Raw genomic sequence first — 27,303 nt, 5'->3', positions numbered from 1 at the left:
GATAGATAGATTGAAGATAGATAGATTGAAGATAGATAGATTGAAGATAGATAGATTGAAGATAGATAGATTAAAGATAGCTAAAGAAGAGAGACGGACCGTTTTTCCAGCTCCATTATGGCCTACAATAACAGTGAGAGGTTTTTCAAATGAGATGACCTCCAAATGATCAGGAGAGAAGCTCCTTATGCCTTGGATGCCGAGACGTTCAAGTGTCGCCATGAGTCATGAAGACTTGTGTAGGAACCAAAATAAGCTTGAAGAACAACAAGAGAGGGAGAGTTTTCTTCTTCGTTTCACCCCTTTCTATGTCTCTTCCGCCTAAGTAAGCAACTTATCCATTCATTCATTCGCCAGGTGCTTTATTCATTCTTCTTTCTCTTCTTCTGCTTGTCTTAACCAGCAGTGGAGATTTCCTGCCTTTCTGCTTCGTTCCTTCTCAATCTCTTTAGAAGGTCCTCTGTTCTCCCCCGAAATCGGTCTTCAGAGTGATGTGAAGAGAAGGGGGGTGTCGTAGGAAGAAAGGGGTGCACGAAGGAGACGAGAGAGAGACAGTTTCTCTGTGAGAATCTGAGGCATAAGTTGTCTATCAATGCTAGATGACGAAGAGAGAGAACCTAAGACAACTACTAGGAACGGACCTAGGATCGCAGGTGAACGGACAATGATCTAGTCGTCGCTGAATTCAGTACTATGGAGGGCCCCGGTAAGAAATCTAGCCCTGTCTTAGATAGATCATAGAAGACATGAAAATGAAGTAAGGAGGAAGATACTCTTAGGTGAAGTCCTCTTGAAAGAAATTACCTTCTTTCCGACTTGTGTGAAAACTAGATAACTCGCGTGAGATGTCGTGGGTATGCTACCCGGGCTCATACCCTGTCCTAGACGAGAAGGAGTCAGAGGAGAAAAAGAAGAGCTGTAGGTATTCGATGACAGATTCAGTTGTATAAGAAGGACAAGGTGGAGAAGACAGACGAGAGACGAGAAGAGGACTGAGAGAGAGGATGGGACAGAGTGGATAGAAAAGCTCTGGTTAGGTTTTCTCTATCGAACAACGAGAAGAAGGACAAACATGAAGATTGAGGTAGAAAAAGAGGAAAGAAGAAGAAGAAGAAGAGAGGAATAGAAAGAACATTACACGCGAAGATGCATTCTAGTACTTCACAGTAGATCTCCAAGGAGAAAAAGAGAAGACCGTGGAGTTCGTGAAACAGAGAAAAAAGGTAGTACAGTGGATGAGAAGTGAAGGACGAGAGAGAAGAAGGAGAAAAAGAAGAGTCTTGCGTGAGTTTGTCAAAAAGGTGTCTTTCTGTTCAACAAGAGAGCGAGAGGTGTAAGGTACTAGAGAGAGATCCATGACGTACTCTGCTGAAGTCCGGGAAATATAGACACCCGTGGCCTCAATGCAATGAGTTCATTCATCGGCGCACCATAGAAAGTTAACGATGGAGAACGACATGAAGGGAGAGGAGAAAGAGAAATCATGACGGCAACTCTTCAACTGTAGACAATCCTGATGCCCTAGTTAGTGGGTTATTCATCCGAAAAGAAAGCTACCGCAGGACAGCCGGTACGTCCACAGCACACACACAGCGAAAAGAGAAGAAAAGGGATCGACAAATGGCAGGTGGACGGGCGATATCATACCGGAAGTGTGAGCTAGAAGGAATGGGAGATATAGGAGATGAGTCAAACAGCGGTGGTGAAATGAGCCACCGGCATTCTTTCAACCGTCTTGAAATAAGAGCATTGTGCAGACGCACAGAAGCGAATAGATCAAGGGAAACAAAGAATGGAAGAAAAAGAGGATATGAAGTCACAGAGGGACAGGACAATCTCTTCCTTCGTTGAGTAGACATTGAGAAGCTGTTCTCGATGATCGGATGGTTTCAGCGCAGGCCACATTCATGGGGTGTACGTACACCTGATTGAGTCTATGCTGAAAGGGTCGAGGCTCTGCAGGAAGCAGAGTCTCAGGAACTTCGCCGCGTGTGTACTCGTTAATCTTGCCTAAACAGCAAGCCCGTGACCAACACAAGGCATCTATCTGCTTTGAGCCTAAGGATTCTCATCAACGCATGCACATGCGTACTGGAAAAGTCTCGGTTGTCTCGATGAACTATACAGCACACCAGTCAGTCCACCGGACTGCTTGTCTCATTGACGTCCAGCCTTCTCATCGATAACTTCTGTTGCTACCTGTCTTTCTGTTCATCTCTACAGTCCGTTTTCGGCTCAAGTGTGTATCCCAGGCTGCCTTCTCCCCTTTCGCTTCGGGTGAGCGGCCTCATGGGCGCATCTATCTAGTTGAGCCCTGTCGTGTGTGTGTACGGGCTACCCTGCTAAGATGTCTTGAAACTTCGTGAGTTTCTCTCAGTTCCTGTCCGAAAATGTAGGATAACTCTGGGTGAATTTCACAGGCCAGGAGGTGAAAGGAACGCCAGCTGGACAGACGAACTGAGACAACGCGTTCCTAGTTAGATATCGGGACCGGGATTTAATGGAGGGACAGGGGACGGCTAAAAACGGACAGTCTCAGATTCAAGGACAATGAATTTCAAGTTCTATACCCTTTTTCGTAGCTAGGGAATCCCGCGAAGCTTTCCGCGGTGTGCAGATACTTGAAAAGAAAAGAGATATCGCAGTCTTGACTGTCTCAGTCTTCTTGCCTGCAAAGATGGAGACTGCCCGTAGGCGTCACCATCACACCGGAGCTCTGGCCGGCTCTTCCGCGTATGAACTCCTCAGATCTGTCCGGTCTCCGACCTTCGCCTCTTCACGCTGGCCGGAAGCTCGAGCTTCTTGTTCTTCACTCTGCGGTGTCTGCAGCTGCCGCTCAGCTCTATCCTTTTCTTGTAGAACGTCATGTTGTTTTGCCGGTCTCTCTGTGATGGTGACGCCTAGTGTTTCTTCTTCTTCTGTTTTTCCCTTCTGCGCCTCTTCCTCATCTGAACGAGAGCTTTCAGCTCGTATTCCTTTGTCCTTGTCTTGTGATTTCCCTTCACCTACTCCTTTTGTATCTTCTACATCCTCTGGCGCCTCTTCTCGCCGATCTTGTTCTGTCTCTTCCTCTCGGTCTACCCCCCTACATCAAGGCTCATGTCTTTCTCCTGTCTGTGCTGCTCCGGCTCAACGGTGTCCTCCTCTCCCGCCTAACTGCGCTGTAGCGTCACGTGTTTCTGTCCTCTGTCTTCTTTTCATCGTAGGAGGGATTTCTGCGTGGATTTCGAGAAACCGCTCGCTCAGTGATGAGCTGTCTCGACCCCGGTATATCCTCTTTTCAAGCCCTTTCGATCGGGAGGACTGGCAAACTACAGTTGCTCTCCATGCTCCTCTGAGGTGTAAGTACACTTCATGTTCCCCTGAAGGCTATGCATTATCATCATTCCAAGGGAAGGCTGTGAGTTCGGAGGCTCACAGCATTTCCCTGTATCGTTTCTCCGAAAGAACTTCTCAACCCTTGGACCTTAGTCTTTCTTTTCTCCTTTTTGCTGAAGGAGTCTCAGCTCCTTCTCCAGCGCGGAGTAATTCTTCTCTTCTCTGTCTTTCTTCACTTCCATCTTGTCGGTCAGAGAAGGGGACAAGGCCTGGTCTGTTAGCACGTCATAAGAGTCCTTTACTTGCGCACCTGTCCTATACTTTTCCTTGCCGTCATGGCGTCTCTTCAGCTGCTTCTCTTTCCTCTTCTCTGTCTTCCTCGTTGTCTCCCGTCACGACTGAACCTGCCCCTTTCTTACTAGAGATCTTTCATACTGCTAAAAGACGATTCTTTCGACCACGAAAGGAAAGCCAACCGCAAGGCATATTATCCACTTTTTCTTCACCATTTTCTCATTCTTCTCTGTCTTGTTCTCCCTCGTTGCTCTCTTCTTTTGCGTCTCCTCGTGGTCCTTCTATCAGGTCGTCTGCTAGAGATACTAGGAGTACAGGCTCTTCTTTCTTGTCATCTAGTCCCTTATCTTCGTCTCGTCTATCTGAAAGCCGCCGATTGTTCTTTCACCTATCTCCCCTTATGTTCTCCCCATCTGTATCTTCTCATATGTTAGCTTCAGTTCCTCCGTTCCCTCTCTCAGACACACGTTCCTCTCCCTCCTCGGGCCCTAAGCAATCTTCTTCTTCTCTCAAATCTTCTTCATCTTCCTCTTCAGCTTTGCATCCCCCCTGTACCGCATCTCCTTCTCTCTCTTCGAATTCGTCTTCTCGTTCTTCTAGATCGGGGCATAGTTGCTATTCTCAGGCTTCAACAAGGCCGCTCTCACAAGCCACTTCACTATCTTCTTCGGTCTCTACTTTTTCATCGGAACTCTCTCCCTTATCAACGTCTACTTCATCTTCACAGTCGACTTCGTTTCCTTCTCCTGACAAATCATACCTCACTATCCTTGTTAAGACAGCCATAGGATCTCCTTATATCGACGTCTCTTACCGTCTACTCCTTCCTCTCTCCGCTACGCTTGCCGACTTGCAGCAGGCCCTTCAGATAGAAATTTTGAAACAGCAACAGAAGTATCTGGATCAGCTTCCTGCCTCTTCTCCTTCAACGTCCTCTCCAGAAGGCAATCGAGATATCTCACCGACTTCTTCTTTCTCTCAAGAGAGCAATTCATCTACTTCTTCATCTTCTTCTGTTGTACCTCCACCTATAGAACTTCTAAGGCTCTTGTATGGGGGAGCTCCAGTGACTGATCCTGATCTTCGACTTATGACTCTGTTGCCCCAGCATCTAAGGGGAGAGGATACGAAACCGAAAGTCCTTGTATTCCTTCTTGATCTTCCTACTCCTCCGTTTTCTTCTCCTTCTCTTTCTGAAGATCGAAATGCTGATGTATTGCCATCGTCTTCTTCTTCGCAGGGATCGCCTTCATCCGCAACGTCCTCTCGTACTTCTTCTTCCTCTTCTCTCGAAGCACTCGCAGCACATGCAGCCGCTTTTGAGCAGGATGCTGTCATTCTACGGCGTCTTCAGGAGACCGTGAGGTCTCTTGACGAGAGAACACAACAAGGAGAAAGCAGTTCGGCTACTATGGGGACTTACAAGAAAGATTTACATGCAATAGGAAAAGAGACAAAAGAAAGAGACGGAGAGAGAGAGCAGCTTTTTCAAGAGACACTTGAATATGCTATATGGGGTAATAAACATGCTCTGCCCCTTCAATCGAGTGAAGAAATCCATAGACGAGTTTCTAGCTTGACTAGTCGATATCAACCGAAAGAGACGTACGTTGAGCCCCCGTCAGCATCACAGTCATCTACACAACCTTCTTTGGTACAAGAAGACGATAGACGACTTCCTGTAGAATCTTCAGAGTCTATCAACGTGTCTACTTCTCTCCCTTGCCCCGATGTCTTCTTCGAGTTTCCACAGCTAGCTCCAACCCTCGGAGCACGGCTAAAACAGAATCTGAAAGTTGAAGTAGATGTTGATTGGGCATGGATATTGAAGCTTGGCGTGGCGTGTACAGCGGTTCAGTTTCTTATTGGACAAGGAAAGGAAACTGAAGAAGAGAACAAGATTCCGATATCTCCTTGTTCTTCGTCTAGCGCACAGCCAAGCCGTGGGTCTCATGTTTTCTTGAAAGGAATACAGAAACTTTTCTTTAGCGGAACCGCAAACAAATGGAGGAAACGAGCTCTTCTTTCTGTGGCTCCCGTGGTTGTCTTAAGCTCATGGAGGCCTGTGAGATTTGCAAGGAAAGTCTTGTGGTACTCATTGCCCCGAGGCAGATGGTGGGCAGGTAAGTACGGCTGAGGTGTACGTACACCCCAAGTTCAGCCCATGGGAGGGTAGAAACATGCTGATCCGCAATATAGTTGTTGAAGAGTGAGAGAAGAAAAGACATCGAAGCATCTACACACAACAAAAGGGAGTAACAGAAGTAGCGGGGAACAGAGAGGTAGTGCTTTCTTTCCAGAGAGAGAGATGGGAGCTAGCTTCTCAAGACAGACCAATAGATAGAGTGTTCAGGAGAGACTGCAAAGAATAGAGTATTTGGTATACCGAAGGCAAAACCCCCCCTTATATCTTGTAGTATTCCGTACGCCATAATCGTACAACAATAGTTGCCCTTCTCTTGTATAGACACCTGAGTGTCTGCGTGTTTTGTCTACCACTTCTTCTCCCAAGAAGGAATCTGATGGAGACGAGCCATCAAACGTCTAGTCGATTACATGAAATCCCAACAGCCTAACGCACTTCTCCTTGGATTTAGCTCCCGCTGAGAACAGATAGAGCTTTGGACAGGGTGTGAGTCCCACCAAGTGCTGCTTTCTTGTGCGCTTTTTTGATGTTCCGTGTTTTCAGTCGCTAGTCCAATCTTAACTCGCCATCGGGAGTCCATGCTGACCCTTGACGAGGAGGAATTCCTCCACGCTTTCGAGGATGACAAAAAGGAACAGTAGCTCCTCAAAACAACGAGGAACGAGACTTCAGCCCCTAGTGATCATTCTATCGCTTTTCAGGGTCTAATGTCTCAAGACATTGGAGTGTTGTGTTGAGTAAGGGGGCCTTAGCACTTGTCGTGCGTACTTAAGAGAGGAGAGACCAAGAGATATGAAAAAGAGTGAAGAAGGGCAGGGGCAAAAGGACAGAATACAGCGTCATTTGTGACTCCTGATATTCACGGATGATTCTTGTGATCTTCTTTGACATAGGATAAGTATGAGTACGCCTACACTCTCTCCAGTCCCTGTGCAACAGCTCTTCTGAAGGCCACTTGGCAAACCAGTGGTCTCCCGAGCTAAGGACAGGGAGGTTCTGTTCTACTCTCCTCCTGCTCCGTATGAGCCTGCAGTTCCTCTGCGACCTTTTTTCTCCCCGATAAGGTCTGAACTAAAACTCTGTGAGACGAACACTACTGATGAGTACGATCCTACTCAAAAGGCCGGAAGGAGAAACCTCAAGAGCATCAGTAACGCTCGTCACCGGTGCAGAGTGGCTGCTGAACTTGTTCAAAGTGCGGCTCTGATTCGCGTCTCAAGAGACCTATCTATCGCTCTGCTTTACGGGCGCCAGTGCTGTGTCGCTGCACTTACCCATCCGCCTTTCCAGCGGTCATACGGTTGCTGCTTTTATAGGATACGATGTCGTGATACGGTACATAGGCTGTCGTTTTACAGCCCGGGAGACCGCGTGCCCGGCTCAGGATACTCCACGAGAACGCATGTTAGCCAAGTTATCTGTGTAGTGTGAGCTGTAAGTGTCACCCGTACGAACAGATACGTAAGAGCGAGATTATCGCTGATAGGCGTGACGGTGGTGTGACATCTCAGCCACCGCACAAGCAGCACATCAAGACAAGGCCCTTCAGAAGCAAAGTTGAAGCCGAGGTAGGCCAGAAGCCGACCAGTGCATTTCAGCATGTAAGAAAGCTCACGAGTGTTACCTAGGCTTCCATCTCGTGCTTCATAACCCTGCTCAAGTAGCCTATCCTTGTCAAGCCACTAAGAAAACGTAGCCACTTGAACCTAGCGCGCACCCTCTGTTTAGCATGATTGATAGAAGCATTCGAGATTGTCTGAGCTACACAATAAAGTCAGGTGTCTACTATCAAGGAAGCGTCTTTGTTCTCAGTAAAAAGGTGGAGGTACTTCCACGAATGACAGCACTCCTATCGTCTGAGGTCACGAGTCACAACGACTGTCCCGACACGAGCAGGGCGAGATCCTCCTACTATGTAGACCAATTGACCAAAGCGGCACCTTCGAAAAGAAGTACGATGAGGGAAATCGAACACATGAAACTGATCTGCGAGATTGAGAGTCTCGCCACCACTCAGAGAAGCTATTGAGAAATTGCCGAAGAATCCTCTCATAGAACGATAAAATGGTCACCCGCGGTATGTTTGATGAAAGGAATGCCACTTGCCCGTGCACGCTCATCCGCAGCTTTCATCGGTTCTTGGTTGCTGGAAGCTTTCCAGTCTTGTTCTTTGGGCCGTGCCTCCCGTGAGCAGCGGAGTTGCGGCAGGTGCCCTTAGAGAGCAAAAACAGCGGGCAACCCCGCGGCTGGATTGGTTGTAAGCGGCGACGGGATCCGATTGTCGAAGGAGATAGGTCGCAGGGAAGTCTACCGGTCTGAGAAGCTAGGGATCAGTGAACTCATCAGTCCGACTCCAAATAAGAACCGACCAGGCGATGCTTGTAGTGCCAGTGGCGGCAAGACCACAGGTTGTTGAGAAAGCCAATCAGCAACATACTGCCGATAAGAAAAGCGTTTTGAAGAAGACCGAAAGAAATGGTGTCTCTGTTCGTGAAAGTTTTGAAAGCTCCATACTTGTAGTATTGCTCAGGAATGTCGTCGGTGTACCGAGGCGTTACGGTCGGGGCCGCATGATGTCCTCCGTGCTGCTGTCGAACCTCTGCAGCGAATCGACGCCCAGAGAGCGAGCAAAAACAGGCACGAGACGCGGAAGTCGACATAGGATTTGACAAGAAGCCGTAACCAGCTAGGTTCTGCCGCGTCAGATAGACGAGCTGGCCACCGACCGCTCCCGCTGTGTCCGGACTACGCAGGTTAGTAGGTGTGAAGCCTGTCTTGGAGAATTTGAAGCCCCGTGCCAGGAGAAGATGTGAGAACATTCGCCGGTCGAAGAACACATACAAGGGACGGCTAGGAAAAGTAAGATGTCACCTAGAGCCTAGTCTTAGCTGTTACGACATGCGCGCATGCGGAGAAAACAGAAACTTCACCTGCCCCCGAACGGTCCGAAACAGTGTTGTTGCATGCCAAGCGTCGAGAAGGGCGCCGCGGCGGTGGCCTTCTGCTTCCCTGGCTGTTTTTCCCGGGCAGAGGGCTCCCGGGAAACAGCACGCCCTGGGCCATGGCGAACAGCCTGGAGCAACCCTAAAACTCCCGTAGCCGGTTGCTGTCCTCGAGGGCTTGCTGGAGCTCCCAGCCACAAACAGCCGACGTTCAATGTGAAAACCGAATGAAGTAGAAGGCTTCCAATTTACTACGTGTACCTTCGGCTGTAGTGGAAAAATTGTGGTGCATTCGTCAAACGGGTAAGGGAAGAAAGACTTGACCACTTCCTGCGTGTGCTCTCCCCCCCCCCCGGGGTGCCTTATTGCAGAGCAGCACGGCACCGTGCCTGTAAAGATCGTGGGAAAGAAAAAAAGTCTCTCTTACGCCTTACTGGCGGTGTCTTAAGAAGCCACTGACGAGCAGTGTTATTCTGCGAGAGACAGTCACCTGAGGCGACGACTCGCCCCTAGTATCGTCGGAGCATGCCACCATGCCATGGAGGGACTCTAAATGCCGTCTCGTGGACACGACCTCCGGTGTGTGTGTGAGTTCTGAACGAGGAAGGTGACAGCGAGGTTAAAGTGCCTGCAGTTGCACGTGAACGGTATTCCAAGCCAAGCTTCTGTGCTCCTTATAAGGCTGCCTCGCAGATGGCCGGTCAGCCCGTCCGACTACGGAGAAGCCGGCAACCCACTGCTAGTGGACCTCACCGCCACGCCACCGGAGCGGTCGCGCGAGAGTCAGAAAGGGAAGGAGATATGCTGACATCTCGCAAAGGATATACACGGTTAGGAAGAACCCTCGCACCGGGAAACTCTATGAGGAAGCTGGTGACCTGCTACCCCCGGCGTGACACTGAGTCCGGGCTGAGAAAAACCCTGCCTTTATTCAAAGAGGTAACAGCCCCTGGAACCTGAGCTTCGCGAGACCAAGGGGAGCGAGCCATCAGGGAACTTTAGTAGTGGAGCGAAAGCACTCAAACGAGGTCAGAGCGCCGATCAGACAGCACGCCCAGTCTATCCGTGTTAAATGCTACAGCAAAACAGAAGCACGAGGCATCAGCCAATCGTCTCGCCCTGCTGACATACCGATGGCAAGCAAGTATTACCCGAGAATCGGGGCACCGAGAATGGCGGCGAGGTACCTGAGCTGTGGCGAACGCGGTCTCACTGTTAAGTGCTCCGGGGGAGCCATACTGGCCTGATTGAATACCTGGAGACTACACGGTCACACTCACTCTTCAGTCGCCGGGCTGGGGCTGAGTGCTTCGATGTATCCTGCCGTCCCCGAAAGACACATGGGAAGTCCACGACTGGTGACAGCCAGTTTGACCGGGTCAGATTATGGCGTGCACGGAACTCTTGGCACTGGTCGGGTAATGTGAGCGTGTTCTGAATTCGTATGTACTCAGCACCCCGGAGGCGCGTAGTGACTAGAATAGCAGTTCAGAGTTCACACTCGGCACTGGCGTCAGCTGCGCATGCACAGCCTCTAAAGCAGACTAAAAGGGGCTGCCCCGCACTTTATCCCACATGGAAAGAGTACTAAAGTGTGTTTGCTTCTGAAGAGCGAGGCATGGGTGTCAATGCTTTCCGGGTGGATATCTCCCTCTCATGTGAACTCGTGGACTCGTCCCTGATTTTGAGCAATCTGGTCGTCTTTGCCTGAGCACTTTTGTCTTCAGCCCGCATGTGCTACAATGCCGACCCAAACTTACAACAAAGCCCTCAAAGAAGGGCACGGGACACTTATAGGGAACTGGCAAGAAGAGTCTTCCCTCCGGGAACTCAGCGAGGGCAGCGTCGACGTCCAGTAAGGAACAAGTTGGGGTCAGGCTGCAAGCAGTATGCTGCCTTCGCAAGCACCAGTTTTTCTAGGCCGTGTGCTGCAACAAGATGCCTCGAACACGGCGGCGCCCGTGTGTAGCAGAGTGTGCAGTGTGATTTCGGAAGCCCAGCACGATCAGAACCCTCACGAGCCACTACTAAGCCGGATGGTCGGAGTATCCTTTAAATCGGGGTATTTGAGCGGCTGGCTCGGGCGGTATATGGCAGTCCGGAGAAGCACGAACCTCACTGGGCGTGCGAGAGACTAGTTCACAGACGAGCCTCAGCATACAGCGTAGCTATTAATGCGAATAGAACCTAACCAGAAGCTTGACCCAGTGTTCCAGAAACTGAGGAATTCACGACCCCACTGTGACGTCACGGCAGCGGACTACGAATCCGTCTGCACGACGGTGCGGAACGTTACTGTGCGTGACTGCGCTGTGAATATCTTGGCCACCGTTCTCTCCGGAACCGTGCAGCACTGCAACGCTTCTTTAGAGCAGTCGAGCCAGCAGCGCGGCGCGCACCGGGGAGTTCGGGACACAAGCTCGCTTCATGGACTTTTCCAAAGAGTGGCTTATTTCTCCCAACAGAAGCACTGTCCGCGCGTGCTGTGCACCGCCTTTCATAGATATGCGTCTGCGCCCCCTCTAAGGCATCGTGATTCGCAGCAGGCGCTCTTTCTGTCGTAGAATAGCCTCAGACCAACCCACCAGGATATAGGTCCAGTTTCTCGATGGGACGCAACTGTACCGTAACAATACAGAGACAAGCACCAAGGCTTCTGGCACCTGAGATGCCTTAGGGCTCTGGAGAGCCGTTGGAAGCTAGTTCGGACTGGTGTAGAACAACTACAGCGCCGAATGTCGTTGGCGGTCGGCGCCAAGCCGAAAGCTCCTCTTCCTGCAGTGTTCGGGTCCTCTGGCAGGGCCAAACTGGAAGACCGTGTGCAGCCTCTTTACAGGTTCATCGCACAATTCTCAAGAAGAGTCTAACAATGGTCAATCCACACCAGATCACTTCGTTCAGAAGTGCTGGTCATCCGTTGTCGACTGATTCTCACTGCAGTAACGCCGACGATACATTCCGTCGCATTCATGGCGGCCGGCAGTACGACCCGGCGGACCTGTACACAACAACAAACATGGAATTCTCAAAGATCAGCCTTCGAAGCGGAGATTCACGACAGCCAGGCCGGTCTCACCTACAGGACAGAATCGACAGCACGGTGAAGAACACCCTGGACATGATGGATCCAGGCCTCAAACCAAGAGCAGAGGCAGACGACAGAAAGTCTCATTTTCAGGCACTCAAAGAGCGTGCAGAACAGCTGGTGCGGCAACGGCGAGTGGATTCGTGGGGTGGGAGGCGGCCGCGTGGCAGTCGCAATCGTATGGTGCACATGGGGCTCCTTACAGTGCTCTCGTGGCTACTCAGCACGAGGTGCGGGACTGCAGTGATTTGTGCGTCCATCTCTCGACCAGCAGTTTCCGCTACGGTACTGCTGTCGCTGCCTACTGGCCGCTGTTCGCGCACCGACAGAATGCTCGTTCTCGCCTAACTGAAGAGTCCAACAGGACACGGAGGCTGGTGTGGCTTGTGAGGAGACAACCTCGCCTTTACCATGCGTAGCCCTGCCTCTTCTCATCTTCTCCAGGCCAGAATGGTTCTGATCACGGCCTGGAACGCGGCGCCTTCCTGAGCGTAGACAGCCTTGCATTCCCGGGTCTCCACTCACTCAGTCAATGAGTTCTCCCCCGTTACTTGTTTCTGGCTTCCAGAAGCGGAATGAGGAAGCTTTAGTGGTTCGAGAGTATCCAGGGACCTCCGAAGCCGCCGACTCCTTCAGGCAGCCGGTAAGCGAATCCCGTTCTGAGCGTGCAGATTGCAGCCGCCGCTCGCACGGGCGAATCATCGGTACGGGGGTCCTCCCTTCTGTGTCGGCGTTGCTGGGGTCTTCTCGAACCAACTCCTCACGAGAATTATGACGCCCAGGTGTGTACGGGGTGAGCGTTGCAGGCGTTGTCTTCCCGAAACTGGAGCGAGCTGTCGAAACACCACCGCCGAGAACAGTTTGCCTTTTCTGGCACTTTGAAAGGCATCGCCCAGGGCGGGAAGGCACCAGAAATGGCCCACGTCCCGCCGGCTTGCGAAGTACGTGTTCAGAATCGCTGCCCTCTCTCTTCAAAAGATCACGGACCTAAGGGTCCTCAGGTGGCGCTGGGGATGGTAACTTCGAATTCACACGCGGTGAGGAGGTCGACGTCACGTCGTCGATGTTTGCGTCCCGAACTACGCGAGTCACCTGATACGGCCATCAGACTCCACAGCACCGGGACATGCTAAGCTGACCTCTTGTTGAGGTACCGAGACCTATCGTGATTTCCTTCCCCTTGCCCTACAGACGCAAGGTGGCTATCCGCAAACAGAAGCGGTTACCCAGTGGAGCACTATGGCTGCAACAGCGAGGTAAGCATCTCCGGAGATGCCCTGAACCACTCGCAGCAGACTGAGCCCGGTTCCGCGGACAGAAGTTAGGAATAGTCAGCGAAACCGGCTAACCTGACTGCGCAAAAAGCACCGAAAGGAATCTAAGATGTAGTTCAGTTCATAAGAATCGAAAGAGCTTCCACTGGCTCTACCGCCCGGTAGCGTTTACCGCAGTTGACGAGGATGCGACTGCGTGCGCCGCCAAGTAACAGGTCTTCGTGTTCTTTCGTTGCTTCTGCCCAGCCCTCCTCCGATGTCCCCTGCGCGAGGCTCCTTGCGTTTCGCCAAGTGTACTGGATTCACATGTCCGCCGGAGTTCTTCTACGGGGTAAGAGAAAACACCATGTCGAACGCCTCCGAACTGGCCAGGCTGGGCAAGGGTCGGAAGGAGTCTTCGCTGCATCTTGGGGCGTGCCTAAATACGTCGGCCCCGTAGAAAATGAGCCATATTTTACAGGCAGGCGAACCCTAGCCCATCAGTGTAACGTAAGAAACTTCGCTAATCAGCAAGTATCCGAAGGTATCCAGAGTGGAGCTGCAAAGAACCGCAAGCGTTACAGACGCGACGCACGCTCCGTCTGTTGTTTTTAGGGGCTTCACAAAGAAATGGACGAGAAGCAGCGGTCTGAAGAGACTACCAGGCGGCAACTCTGCAGTTCGGATGTCGTGGCGGATGTGACCCCCTACAATGCGGTGAGGTGCAGTAGTGAGCGTCTGCCCTAGTGGGTCAACAGAAATAAAGCCTGGCTGAACTCGGCTTCATTCATTCCTGCACCGGCTTCAGCAACAGGCCTCCGGAGAGACTGACAGTTTTCAAAAGCAGTAACAATTGTACACCCGCCGTTTTGACGGCCCGGTATAAGCTTCAGCCCCGCTCCACGCTTGCGTTACGTTCCTTAAATGTGAGCGAGCAGGAGTGTTTGTCTTCAGGAGTCACTGCCAGCGATGCACCCAGTCACTAACTTCAGTACGTACCCGCTGAGTTTGTACTGCCCGATGGTGTTCAGGGCAGACCCGTGACGCTGGCCCACGTGAAGAAGTCCATCCAGCACACTATGGTCCGGAAGCTCGGAGGCACTGCCTTCGCCATATTCAGAAAGCATTTGATGTGAGAGGTATTTGAGGAAAGTCTGGATGAACTCGACAGCGCTCCCTCAGCCTGCTCGGCTTCGAGACCTCAGAGAGGGAATTTCGTGAGAACACTTGGCTGCATCCCGTATTTGACGGCTGCATTTAGTCCGCTGGACTTTGCCGCTGTGTGCAGTCAAGTCCTTGTGACCTTACTCAAGTCGTATGTGACACCTTGTGACCCCGCTGAGTCCCGCATGTTCACTGCTTGCCCGACTGTCTGCAGGCTACACCGGAACGCGGCCGATACTGTGCCAACTGAAGCCGTAAAGCACTTCCTGCGGGAAATCGCTGGAGTGACGGACGCGACGGTAGTAAGTTTCTCTTGATCGACGGACATCCTCTCCCGCTTTGGCACGGGTCGTCCCACTCTGCACACTGTACTCAGTTCGCCCGAACAGCCCACAGCCGAGTGGACCCAGGCCAAGCACTGAGATTGAGGCCGGATTCTTTAAAGGTGGTCGGTAGAGGCATGTAGAGAACTAGTTCCTGAATCCGCGTGAGCGGCTACATAAGAGAAGTTTAAACTGGTATCCGACGTCCCCTGCAGGGCAGCTCCGAACGAAAACTGAAAGTAATATCTTCTGGATTTTCTGCTATGCTTTCTAGGACCCTCAGGTGCTCTCTGCGGCACTGAGCGTAATCTCGACGACTGACAGCGGGACTGCGCCGCTTGAAAAGATTTTCGAGTTTTTCTGGGTAATGGGCAAGGAGGCAGCGGGTATCCGCGCGCGTGCATTCAGCTCGTTGAGATCGGCCCTTCTAGCAGCACTTCTTACGGTTCGCCGTTAGTGCGGCTGAAGGTATACAGGTGTAGCGAGCTTATCTCGCCGAAGCGAAACAACTACAAGCTCCGAGCGTGCACAGGGGCCAGTCATGGCTGTCAGCCTGGTTTGAGAGTGGACACTGCCGCCCGGGTGTCTGGAACACCTGATCTCACCGGACACCGGCTGCCTTTAAAAATCCGGTGCCATAAGGCTGTCTGGCCGGGGAAAACACCACGTCTATGTTGTGTGCCGACTGTCCTTAGAGGGTTACTTTCTTGGAGCCGCTGAGCAGCGGTTCTTTCAGAGATCATCGGTGAGATACGCTTCCTTTTCTGGGTTGTTTTTCCACCAGCCTCCTCTCAACGAAGAACGAAGGGCGGCTTTGACTGACCTCTTGGAGCACATTCGAGGGGAGACCGCGACATCACTGTCCCGCGGACTGCCTGTCCCCGCGGCAGACGCGAGGTTGTTGCCATCAGTGCTGGCAGACCTTATTTCTTGTGGCCACTACGAGACTGATGGGGGAGGCCACTTGTCCCCTCAGCAGCTAGTGAATCTGCTTGTGGTACGTAGAAGAGAGGCACGAGGGACAAAAGAGCACCGCATCCTGCTTCGCCTCCACGCAGACCTTGGCCCGTCAAGTCTAGCGGATTAGTTCGCTCTCCTCCTGTATCCTTCACCCTCCTGAAAAGCTCAGCCAGTCGGTCAGCGTCATTACCTGGTAGAAGTCAGGCGCATGAGAGAAGCTCGTAGTTTTGCAGGCAGGCCACCCTGCGATGCACAGTCCGAGCGCGCAAACGTTCTCTGCTGAGATACCTGAACCTGACTGAAGCTCTTCTTCAGTTCGGTGTGGCTGCAGCTCTGAGGGGTATCGCCATAGTGGAGAAGACTGATGAATCAAGAAAACAGAAAGTTGTCTTCTTCCACATCATCGCAGTGGTGCTCCGAACCGCAGTCCTGTGCACGAATACCAGCATTCGTTGGGATGGTCCACCTGTAGGTACTAGTTGCGTGTTTGCTGGTTTACTCTCTAACCAGGACGTCCAAGGGATAATTAGCAGCGACAAAGAGTTCGAAGGTTTAGCAGAAGCCACGCGCAAAGCCATCGTCACCCCCCAGAGGGTGCCCAAGACTCTCAAGGAGTGGTACTCGACCCACGGCGTCTGACAAGGACGCCACCCACAAGCTGAAGCCCACCCACTCTTTCCGGTCGTCATATTCTTGAACCGAAGTCGGGCCGAAACAGCACTTGTCACAGTCTTCCTTTCACTCGAAGTGTGTGTTACGGAACAGGACAAGTCGTGCTTGGAGCCGAGTAAGAACCAGTGGTCCCAGGGCGCGGTGCCTTGCTGCGTATCCTATTCCGAATCAGATCCCTGTATGTGCCCGACGCCTCTCCTTGCTGTACTCACCTCCTTACAGACTAACAATTCAAGGCAATTTCTATGTCGGTCCGTTGTCCCCACCACAGCTACACGGCTTCCAACGGAGTATTCCTTCGCCAGAGGTGTGGCTTCTAGAACAGTCACCCAGGGACGCATCCGCAGTTTAATTCTGATCAAGGGAGGGCCGCTCTATGCACACAGGGCGCTCGGAATGGTGCCATCAGTCGGGTAGTCTGCTCAGAAAGAACATCGCATGAATAAACTGCCTTGCGTGCAAAAACACAAGTATAGACTGTATCACAGCGGCGCTGACCCTCTCCGAGCCCACTTTACTGTGCAAGCTTTCTACTGCCGTTCTCTACCTGCTACGCTTTCCCGGGGTAGGGGGGCAATCGACGGCGCTGTCCTCCGGTTGGTCAGGTGCAAAGAAGACAGGGCCAACCAATCGTGGAGAACAAGAGACATCCGCTGGAAGGATACACCAGCCGCTACCAGACGGTATATCCGGTTGTACCGACGACACCGCCCCGGGGAAGAGGAGCGTCGTGACAGCTTTGCTTGCAGTAGAAATCGAGAGAGACGCGGAGTAGGCGTCGTCTCGCGTGCTCGTACACAAATAAACGTTACACACCACGCGCGGGGCAATGCTACGCGGACCACTTGAACTCTCCAATCTTAGCGAACTTGATCGTGTGTAGCAGAACCGTGCTTTCTGTTGTCGCACGTGGCCGGTGCCCGCTGGCGCTGCCGTAGACGCTTCCCCGGAAAACGTCAGCTTTCAAAACCAGGTTTTCCAGCGGCTGGTACACATACGTTCGATCTCCCTGGCTGCTCCAACTGGGTTTTGCGACCGGGGAGGTTCCGGTTGTTGTGCCTTGGGAGCGGACTGCAAAGCGTTTCGGCTTAAGATCGGCGAGTACTGGGGGAATGCATGCCAGAGGCGCTTGATGCGCTGACCCCCTCTGAACGATATTACACTAGTGTCTCCCTACAAACGTAATTTTCGTTACCTAGCATGCACAGCTTGCAACAAGGATTGCTGCAAGATGCTTTGATGGGACTCGGAGGAACTCTTCTTGGCTCATGGTACGTGCGTAATGCTTCACCGCTGTACAGTGATGTCAACCGGCAGCACGAGCCTTCCTTCTTCTCGTCTCCTCTCGTATCTTACTTTCCGAGCACAGTTGTGCCGTCCTGTTCCTGGACGGCCGTCTGACTGCGATCCTCTCGAAACTCCCTTTCATCCTTGGCAATTATCGGAGTACAGGCAACCTTAAGCTGGAGTCGTTGCTCTTCCGGTTGTTTTTTTTCCGCCCCCTCGCGGCCTGCCGTTTGTAGTGAGCTGCAGTGCAAGTGTGACTCTGCGCCCCGAGTGCTGGAAACGGTGATGGCCTCGGTTTTCAGCCTGGTGTAGTGGCACGGCATTGAACTATCTTCTTTTCAACGTTTTATTTTCACCCCCGCTCTTCCCTGCCTGTCAGGTGCCTCACGTCAGAACCCTTTATTCTATTTCGCACCGAGAGTTGCTTCAGCTCGACAAACTCACGTTTCTTTATGCAGTTTCGCTGAGTTCCTTAGAGATTGGTACGTTTTAACTCCCGATCTCTCTCCTGTCGCAGCAGAGCCACTTCGCTTTCTCCTCGTTTCTGGGTTAGTCCTCCCTGGGGTGTGTGGCTGCTGTTCTTCGTGTCCGTATGACCGACAGTCTTCTCGCACGGTGTGTCGCCTCAAGTGCTACCACGGTCGGAAGACCCTTCCCCTCTTCTCAGTTGGGCTGCGTTGCTCGCCTGTCTTCTGGTGTACTCCGGAGCACATTTTGTTAATATCACGGGAAGAACCACGATTGCTGGTCACGTTCTTGCAAGGCGTGAATAGTGTAGGCGCGCGAATCTTTGTTTTTTTTTTGTCCAGGTCAATTTGTCCCACGTGTTTGTCTCTGTCTGTTGAGGACGAGGTTTTGTTTTTCCGGACTGGATGTCTTCTTCTAACATGTGCCCTTTCTCTAGAACCTTTTGATTTTCCTTTGCTTTCTTTGTGTGTAAAGGGGAGTCATCATTCCTCCGCGTATCGACCACCCCGCTCCCCTCCTTCCTCCCCTCTTGCCGTTCATATCCGGAGGCCGAAAACTGTGTCTTCTCCCTCTTGTATGTATATGTTTTGCTTCTGCAAAAAGCGAACTACAGCTGCCGGGTTTGCTGCTCGTGATCTTCGATTATTTGTACGCCCAGCTCTGTAGTTTGACTTCATCAGCTGTGTGTATTTCAAGCGCGTAATTTTACCACATCGGGAGTAGCACTCCTCTTATCCCTGATTTCTGACCCTTCTCTCCTCTACTGTGACGAAGGAGAAACAAAACAAACCCACTTTTTTGGCCGAGAGTTGAGCGGGAAGAAGAGAGAGAAATGGCGTTACGGTGATTGGTAGTGTCTGCACACAGCGGCACCGGGGACTGAGTTTGAATAAGTGGAGCAGGGTAGAACTTCTTCTTCAAGATCGCTGCCCCCCCGTCGGGGAACTGATCCGGTTTCCTCCGAGAAGGAAACAGTCATGGACACAAAGAATACAACGTCCTCTTCGGGTTCCTCCGGGAGTGGGGGAGGGGGAGTTCCGGCGGCAGCTCCTCCGTCTTCATCGTCAACTTCTCATCAAGGAGGGAAGCCGACAGACGTCGGTCTTCGAAATGGAACGAATAGTACGGCATCTCTTCAAGCTAGTCAGCCGTCTCCGCCGCATCATCATAAGTTGACCGGCTCAAACGCGAGAAGCAGTAGTGATGAACGAAGCTGCCCTCAGAAAGGAGGACGTCATAGTATGGAGGAAATGGCGCTTCCGGGAAGTGGGGGAGCTAGCGGCGGGAGTAGCGCATGTCTAAGTAGCGATGGAGCTCTAGGAGTAGGGGGAGGAGGCAATGGTGGCTTGCCGTCTTCTAAGGACGCATGGTCCTGTCTTAGAAGGAAAATGTGCTTAGAAGAGATGTTGTACGAGACATCGCAACGAGCGAAAGTCTACAATCGAAACCACTATGGCTTGTTGGGGATTCTCAAGGTCATTCGAATGACCGATCCTGATCTCAATGTGCTCGCCCTAGGAACAGACCTCACTTCACTCGGTTTGAATCTTAATTCGACAGAGTAAGTTTATAGCTGTCCACGGAAGAAGGCACTAAGGGGGAAGCGTCTTTGAAGTTCTCCCTCTTCGAAGACAGCTGCAAGGACTTCTCGTAGCAACCTGGCCACTGTTCCTATCTATCTCTTCTCTCTCGGTCCTCAGTTTTGTTCTCATATGTGGGATGTCCCTCTTCATGCTCACATGGATATCTTCACGCGAGTGTTGAAGCCTTCTTCACAGGTTTCTATTGTACGGTTGATATCCTAACATCTGTACGCCTACCAACTGTAGCCATGCTCCCTTGATTCCTCCCCTCACTGATCCTCTTTCTTTCCTGAACAACTTGCAAAGGGAAATAGTCTGCATGCAGTTCTCAGCCGCTGCATGCGCCTTGGGCGACATCACACCGGAACAAGCAAGATCGCCTGTTTCTCCCCTCGGTCGCTATCTCTGCCTTTCCTCGTTGACGGGAATGCTCTGAGGCGACTGTTACGAGTGCCGAAAGTATCCAAGCACGCCGTTGTCTCCCAGGGATCGTCAGTTCAGCGCCATCTCAAGGTAGTAGGAGGCGCAGATATGAAACCTCAGTTATTTCATGAGAAAGGGTTCTCTTTCGTTTTATGTAGCCCTCGCATTCCGACAGTTGCCAGTCAGTCTCAGATGTCGTCTATCTGTCTGCATGTACACATAATGTATGTCGCGATGTGGTTCTGTACTTGTTTGTATTGGAGTGGTAAGGGGGATTCTGAAACATCTCGGTTTGTCGTTCTCTTGAGTGTGTCTTTCTTGCAGGTGCTTGTTCTCATCCTTTGGATCTCCCTGGTCTGACTGTCCGGCGGCTCGCGATGTGGAGTAAGGGACTCTTGTGAATTTTGCGTCTGTATTGTACTGTTTTTTTCATCGTTAGCGAAACAGTCGTACCGTGATGACTGGCGTTGTGGACCTTCTCTCGATCAGATGATTTGAGGCAGCTGGGGTGCATGGGATTCTTCTTTTCACGTAAAACGAAAGACGTGGATCTTTTGATGTGTCTATGTATGGAAGGAAGTCTCAGATCTGATCAGGTACAGGCTGTATGAAATGGTCGTCTACCTGTGTGACAAGCAGGGGTGACTGACGGGATGTACGTAGGTAGTGATGAATGTCTATCGGGCTGGCGAACTGATTCTTCGCTTTCTTCGTGTCGGGGTTTCTCCAGATTACGCCACGACATCTCTTCGCGTCTTCGGGAGACTTTCCAGGGGGTCACCACTACACTGGAAGTTGCACTTTGAAGAGTGCCGTGTGCATATCATATGTATATCTTGATGTAAGTTGTCCTAACAAGGAAGTTTCTTTCTTGTGTCTGTACAGATCTCTTCTACCGTCGTGTTACCTGCCACCGATACCTCCTGCTTTCAAGCTGTCTCACCTGGAGAAGTTCAACGAGCATACGCTTTTCTACATGTTCTACTGCTGCCCGAGATTTCTTCTTCAGGTATCTCACTAAAAAAGAAAAGGAAAGACAAGAGAAGCTGTCTTGAACCTCATCATCTCCTTCCATCCGTCGTGAAGGGACAGTCGTCCTATGCCGTAGGAGTAGTAGTAGGAGTAGTATAGGTTCTGTGTTTGCGTATAAATCCCCTTACAAATGCACATCTATACAACCACTGCGTATGTAGATATACATAGATATAGTTCCTCTGTATCGTGGGTGTTTGGCATACGTCGTTTTCGACAGCCTTCGCGAGTCGTGTATGTCTTCTTCCCCGCTGATGGTTTGGCCCACGCCTTACTAGGAAGGTTTACTTATCTCCATTTCTGTCATGACGAAAACGAATGGAAGTATTTTTATGGTGCGAGAGACTCATATAGTGAAAGCTTGAATAGTGTGAAACGCTTTTTCTAGATGACTCGTTTACGAAGGGAGACACTTTCTTTCTTGCAGAAGTAGGTTGTATGGAACAGGCACGATGAACAAGGGAGCTCATCTCAATAAGGAGAGCTTGAGACCAGGACATAGAAGTCTTGGAATTCGACAGCGAATTAGTTTCTACACCGCAGCAGTGTACCAACACTCGAGAAGGACTTTCACTGCAACTCGACTTTAGAAAGCCCCGAGCATGATCAGTGGTTAAGATTTCTTCGTAGTGAGGTCTCTGTCGTACTCTCTTTTCAGCTCCGGTGTTTCCAGCTTCAGATTACAAGCGCCACGGTTTCTTCTTTCCCGTCACTTCCAACCGCGCTTAGTCTGTTGTAGTGTTGTCCTCCCTCTCTCTTAGTCCGTCACAGTATGTTCTTTTAGACAGTAGTAGCAGGGTGCGAATCCCGTTCTCTCAAGTGGGTGGTGGTGGGTGGGTGGTGGTACTAGGAACTCATCTTAAGGGAATGCTTCAAAGTGGGCAGTGTATGTCCATCTTTGTTTGTTGCAGGGATGTGCAGCAGCGGAGCTCTACAATCGCCACTGGCAATATCATAAGACATGGAAGAAGTGGTTTTTCTGCGAAGGCCCATATAACCGCCGATCACCAGCCTCATCTCAACAAGACGGAACAGCAGGACACCCTGAGACTTCTGCCTCTGATGGAGTTGCAGGAGGTGCCGGAGACACATCGACCGGGGGAGGCGGGGGTTGGGGTAGTGGATCCAGTCTCCAAAGATCTTCAACAGGAAGTAATACAGCCAGTGCATCTTCTTCCAGAGGAGGCGGAAGTGACAAGCGAGAACATACTACAACGACGACGGCTCAAGTGAATGGTGAAGTTGAACCGGCAAGGAATACTGCGGCGGGCGGGGAGAATACCGCCGGTAAGTATGCGAACAGATAGATAGGTTAGAGATAGATCCATCGATATTCAGACATATGAATGTGTGGATGTAAGTAGCTCCCTTCATGAGGGAGGCGGTGTTGAAGATGCACTTCCTTTTGGGTAAGGTCTTTTGTTGCTAACTGTCCTCTGTCTCTTGGACGTGTCTGTCTGTTTTTGCGTGAAACACGGACCCGGGCCTTATCTCGTTTTAGGGGGAGACAGGTACGATCAAAGGAAAGAGAAAGAAGTCTGCCTAAGAGGTGAAGAGGGAGGCAGTTTCACTCCAGTCAAGTGCAGGGAGTGCATCTTCTGTCCCAAGCTTGTTGTTTCTCATGTACTCGTAACCGCTCACTCTTCACGTGTATACCTTAAGGGGTGGCTATCTCTTTTGCCCAAAAAATATCTATAGTTCGTAGTAGCTAGGAGAATTTCCGAAGAGTTGCATACGAGAGATCGAGACGCAGAAGGCACGACAGGAATGCGTCTTGAAGAGTGTAGGTTCGACAGGAGCGGGAAGAGGGGTGTTGTATAGAGACACAAAAATTCAAACAGGTAGTTTGACTGGGGCGGTTGCGTTCATCGTAGCCAGTTCTAGTTGTGCGTATGCATGTATATATCTATATATATGTCCATGTAAGTATACGGATGGAGTAGAGTGGACCACTTCTTATCTCTCTTCCTTTTAGTGCCGTGAGGAAGCCGCAGTATCTTCTACTGTCAGTCACACCGATGAGCGAGGACTGGTAGAAAATTTCTAGGAGGGTCACCCTGTGTATGTGTATGCTGTGGACAGATTCGAATCTTCCCAAGTGGACGTTCTTTGAGCCCTCAGCCTGGGAAAGGCGGTGAGTGTGACGTGGAGGGGCCTGGGTAGTGACGAAGAAAGAACCTCTCGCTCTTACTACGACGCTCTCTTGATGTACACTGTAGATACGCGACACTCCAGACTGCGGACTGTGTAGTTGCAGTCGACCCGCCCTTGTTACATCAGTCTGATTGAGGGTTTCTTCCTTCTTTTCTCACGTCGGGTAATAGCTTGGCCACCGTGAATAGTTTTTGACACTTCACATCACCCGCCGAACTCTTGCAGGTTGGTATATGTCTTTATGCCTGTACGGGCAAGTAGGCGTAAGACGATGGAAGCAGCAGAGAGTGATTCAACTCTTTTTCTAGACTTCGTACCTTATCAGAGGCAGACAGAGACCCGGGGCACTTGGATGAAGAATCTCCGGGTGTAAGCTAGGAGACTCACTCCCTTTGGCGGACTTTCATTCGTAGGGAGACACGTAGGAAACACATCCGCCAGTTGTAGTGTCTCATTGGCTATCTGTTTGTCATAGAAGAAAGAACGTTCTTCCGGGGGGCAGGAGGGGGGTCTAGGATGAGGAAAGGGGGGTACGGTTACGTTGTCTTGAACACTTAGTCGTGAAAAAAGAGCTCAGCTGTAGACATATATACATGAGACATCAGGATGAGGGCTCGAGAGTGAGATAGCTCCGGCGGGGATTGAACGCTGATTGAAAGAGGGACTCTATCTTTTTCTCCTAGTTATTTATTTACCATCATAGTAAAGAAGGAGATTGGTCTGAAGGCCTGATAAGAAAAGAATATCTACATATATATATATATATATATGTATATACGTGCTGATAGTTTTTCTCATAACACAAGACGGTGGCTACTAGAAGGTGTTTAACAGTCATGCAGTGTGTCTCTCTCGAGGACATGTCGGGGAAACTTAGGTAGAGTTTGTTTACTACCCATTGAGAAGGTCCTCGGTTTTTTTTTCCATCCTGTGTAGTGGATGAATTCTGTTCTGCTGAGGACTTCACGATGTTTCTTCTTTTGTGAGGACACCATAGTTGCATCTGGTTATCTCTTTTTATGAAGGAAATCACGGTGCTCGAGTCTCTCTTTTGTGAAGAAGTCTGCGTCCTCAGTGTTTTCCGGTAGTGTTGGGGGTGAAGCAGCTCATCGTTGTGTGTTAGCCTCGCCGTGCGGCTCTATAGACCGTGGTGTCAAATGACAGACTCCCAGTTCGTCGATATATTTCGCACTTCACTTACCTTCGATAGGAAAAGCGGGGAGCACGTGTCGTCCTTTGTGCTTTTTCTCAGAGGGTACTAAACTTGAGCTGTCTTCTTTCCCTACAATAGAAGCTCTCACGTCTGGAAGAACTTGATCTATTCTGCATGCCGGTGTTTTAGCACGCATTCTCGCCGCTAGCTCGTTCCGACAACATGATGGATTTCTTTCGGGTGAAAGGTGTCGGCGTGTATGCTGAGAGGAGAGCGGCAAGAAGAATCGAGTATGATGCTTTCTGGTTTTGTTCGTGTTGTTCTTTCGTTTCTTCCTCGTTGCGCGATGAAGTGTCGGACGGTTGAAAAGGTCTTTTTTGACACAAGAGCTCTGTGGCTGGTGGTGGTGTGCTGCTGTTTTCAGGGAGTTTAGAGGCGTTCTAAACACGCAGTTTTTTCTGAAGGCCGATGAAGTTCGTCAGAGTGTAGAAGAGGGAGTAAAGCAGGTCAGGGCACAACAACAACTGCAACAGCAGCAGCTTCAGCAGCTCCAACAGCAGCATCAACAGCAGGTGTCTGTACAGCATCAGGTTTCACAGCAACAAGTGCAGCAGCACGCCGTCCCTCAGAATGGTCCCAAGATGCAACATGCCCCGCAGCAACCTCATCATCATCATCAGATAGGTCTGTCGTCCTCCGGACACAGTAATCCCAACCCCCCCGGCAGTGCGGGAAGTACAGGCGTCGGGGTTCATGCATGGATGGACCAACACGGGAGTAGTGGCGGCGGAGGCGCAGGGATAGCTGGTGGTCGCTAATGCATGTTGGTACTTTTTCCCCCTCCTTCACATATCTATGAGTAGGAGTTTGTGTGGGTGCACCCTTGTTTCTGTCCATGTCTCTCCACGGCTGCCTGGTGTATGGAAGATTATGTGAACCAGGCGACAGGAACTTTTTGTTGGAGTGGTGCCGAGCACCAGATAGTGTTTCGTTACATATCAGCCTTTGGTTAAGGTGTTGAGAACAAGAGTAAGGACACGCGGTGTCCTTACATGGGAAAACGTACGTAGCGACGCCTCGCGGGTGCGCCTTTCCCTTCTCTCAACATCATACAGAAACAAGCACTTACGGGTCTTTGCAAGCCCCGCCATACTTCGTGATTGCCACAGCTACAAGAGCAGTTCACCGTTTCACCAGGGTGCTCGGAGAGGCCCTCAGAGTTTTCGACGTAACAATAGAGAACGCAAGATAGCTAGAAGCGACCGATGCCGCGAGGGAAGTGAGGCAAGCCACACTAGTTCGGATCTAACTACGCAGAAGGTCTTGGCATCGGTACCTCGGTGTTTCTTTTGTCATGGGGGTTTGCGTGCCAGAAGCCTCGATGGCAAGAACCAGCTTCAAGTTGGGTGATGTATGCCAGTGTCCATTCTGTGCATGCTAAAGGGGACGTCAGGCTCATATGCGCGGGTCCCTGGGGCCGTAGGATGCACATCATCACAAGGGGTTGGATGTGCTCAAAATATATAGCTTTTCGAACCATACGATGTCTTCTGCACCGCGGTTCTTTCTTTGCGCATCTCTCTGGGGACCGTGCAACAGCGATCGATGACCAGGTGCACCTCGCGTGAGACATTAGATGTTCAACACAACTGTCCGCGCCGTTACTTTGACCTGGCAGGAGGTGAGATCAGTGTTACGAAGCAAAAAGAATCAACCTCGGCTTCGGGCAGCCGGGGTGAATTGACAAGGGAGACTGTACGTAAGCCAGCACCGCGACGGATGTGGTAAGGACTGACCGGTGTCGATTGCTTCCCAGACTCCCCCAGAGCACCGAGAAGTCAAGACAAGGACAGAGCACAGGCTCTTCGCCAAGCCTGTGTTGTGTTGTCGAGGAGTTCGTGTGCGTGAATCAGCACCTCGGCGGGTTTTCGGAAGCGGTTGGGGCTCGCTCTTATCGAGCAGCTCAGCTCTCTCGGCGGCGCAGGTTATCTAACCTCTGCCGACGGCAGCCAGTGAACGGGATGTGGTTGCTGGCTCCACAGTCAGAAAGATTTTCTGTGGTGGGAACCCACTATCAGAGCAACATATGCTCCCACTCTTACGTAAGCCCGTACACTCAGAGCTCTGGTGATGCGACCAGACACATGAGGGATGTGCAGAAGGATAACGTCATCACCGTCAAAGGGTCTCCCGAGTGTGGAGGATTAAAGAAGAAGATGTTTAGACTGTCGCCGTCAAGTTATTCCAAGTGAGTGGGCTCGTCAAGTCCTTGAAAACCAAGTTTTTACTCCAGTGAGAACTCCCGTCCAGGGAACTTGTAGCGGAGGTGCAGCAGATTCAGACCCGGAGATCCCTACCACAGTATGTAAGAACGTGGTTAGCACAACATTCCGAAAAAAGAGACCGTCACCGGTAACAAACTCAATAGGGTGCACCCTGGCCGGCTGTGGAGACTGAAGTGCCGCACGAAATCGCTAAGCTACTTATTCCCTCGTCGGGCGAAGCAGATACAGCCAACAGCTTCCGCATTCTCGTGGAAGAGCACCTTACTCAGGAAAGAAACTCCTAAGCCTTCCTCCTAGCAACCTGTTTGTCAGCCCAAGAGTAGAGAGGGCCTGTAGCCCGCGGTCTGACCAGTTGCTTTGGTAGCTTGGCAACCGTAGTGCTGGCTTCCCTCTTCGCTGGTTGCACTGTGCGTGTCCGGGAAGAGGCACGGAAGGAGAAGGCAGTTCGCAAGCTGCAGCGGAGATTTCCAGGTTGCAGGAATACAGATCGTACGGCAGGTAGGTACCCCGCGTACGTCCTGCTTGCAGCTGTGCCCTTTCCCCGACCTCGGGCCAGCGCCTCACCGAGCTACCAGCAGGGAGCTCCGTAGACGGTGGAATACGACTTCCTCGAAAATTCTACGACCTCGCAGTGGAAGCGGAGTATTCCACTCCAGAAACAGGTGTTACTCACCAGGTGCAGCGGCTATCCTATTGCAAACCAAGTCAAAAACGATGGGCACTGCGAGGATCGAACTCGCGACCTTGGGATTATGAGACCC

General features: G+C 51.2%; 4 protein-coding genes across 4 annotated transcripts; 2 read left to right on the top strand and 2 right to left on the bottom strand.

Annotated features, from left to right (window-relative positions):
• Window positions 1-97: 97 nt before the first annotated feature.
• On the bottom strand, window positions 98-1,925 carry CSUI_002894 (uncharacterized protein). Its single transcript, XM_068063093.1, has one exon. The coding sequence runs from the start codon at window positions 1,857-1,859 to the stop codon at window positions 1,554-1,556; it is 306 nt and encodes a 101-aa protein (XP_067924940.1). The 5' UTR covers window positions 1,860-1,925; the 3' UTR covers window positions 98-1,553.
• Window positions 1,926-2,677: 752 nt separating this feature from the next.
• Window positions 2,678-6,413, top strand: CSUI_002893 (uncharacterized protein; the record flags this gene model as incomplete). The annotated part of the gene is made up of 2 exons (XM_068063092.1): window positions 2,678-5,735; window positions 6,302-6,413. 2 exons carry the CDS (start codon window positions 2,678-2,680, stop codon window positions 6,397-6,399), a joined length of 3,156 nt encoding a protein of 1,051 aa, XP_067924939.1. The 3' UTR covers window positions 6,400-6,413.
• Window positions 6,414-7,514: 1,101 nt separating this feature from the next.
• Window positions 7,515-8,631, bottom strand: CSUI_002892 (uncharacterized protein). Its single transcript, XM_068063091.1, has one exon. It carries the CDS (start codon window positions 8,575-8,577, stop codon window positions 8,101-8,103), a length of 477 nt encoding a protein of 158 aa, XP_067924938.1. The 5' UTR covers window positions 8,578-8,631; the 3' UTR covers window positions 7,515-8,100.
• An 8,740-nt stretch (window positions 8,632-17,371) lies between these two features.
• CSUI_002891 (not2 not3 not5 family protein) lies at window positions 17,372-25,211 on the top strand. Its single transcript, XM_068063090.1, has 6 exons — window positions 17,372-19,473; window positions 20,243-20,302; window positions 20,804-20,927; window positions 21,862-22,237; window positions 23,033-23,084; window positions 24,682-25,211. Exons 1-6 carry the CDS (start codon window positions 18,890-18,892, stop codon window positions 25,073-25,075), a joined length of 1,590 nt encoding a protein of 529 aa, XP_067924937.1. The 5' UTR covers window positions 17,372-18,889; the 3' UTR covers window positions 25,076-25,211.
• The last annotated feature ends 2,092 nt before the right edge of the window (window positions 25,212-27,303 follow it).

The sequence above is a fragment of the Cystoisospora suis genome (assembly GCF_002600585.1).
Source record: "Cystoisospora suis strain Wien I chromosome Unknown contig_1229, whole genome shotgun sequence".
NCBI lineage: Eukaryota > Apicomplexa > Conoidasida > Eucoccidiorida > Sarcocystidae > Cystoisospora > Cystoisospora suis.
This window is presented reverse-complemented; position numbering and strand designations above follow the sequence as displayed.

What these genes read in the sequence shown, in the direction of transcription:
- CSUI_002894 (XM_068063093.1), bottom strand. Translation starts at nt 1,859, where the DNA reads ATGTCTACTCAACGAAGGAAGAGATTGTCCTGTCCCTCTGTGACTTCA.
- CSUI_002892 (XM_068063091.1), bottom strand. Translation starts at nt 8,577, where the DNA reads ATGTTCTCACATCTTCTCCTGGCACGGGGCTTCAAATTCTCCAAGACA.
- CSUI_002891 (XM_068063090.1), top strand. Translation starts at nt 18,890, where the DNA reads ATGGACACAAAGAATACAACGTCCTCTTCGGGTTCCTCCGGGAGTGGG. An exon ending in GCCCGAGATTTCTTCTTCAG is followed by an intron (nt 20,928 to 21,861) that starts GTATCTCACTAA and finishes TGTTTGTTGCAG; the next exon opens with GGATGTGCAGCAGCGGAGCT. An exon ending in GGGCGGGGAGAATACCGCCG is followed by an intron (nt 22,238 to 23,032) that starts GTAAGTATGCGA and finishes TGCTGTGGACAG; the next exon opens with ATTCGAATCTTCCCAAGTGG.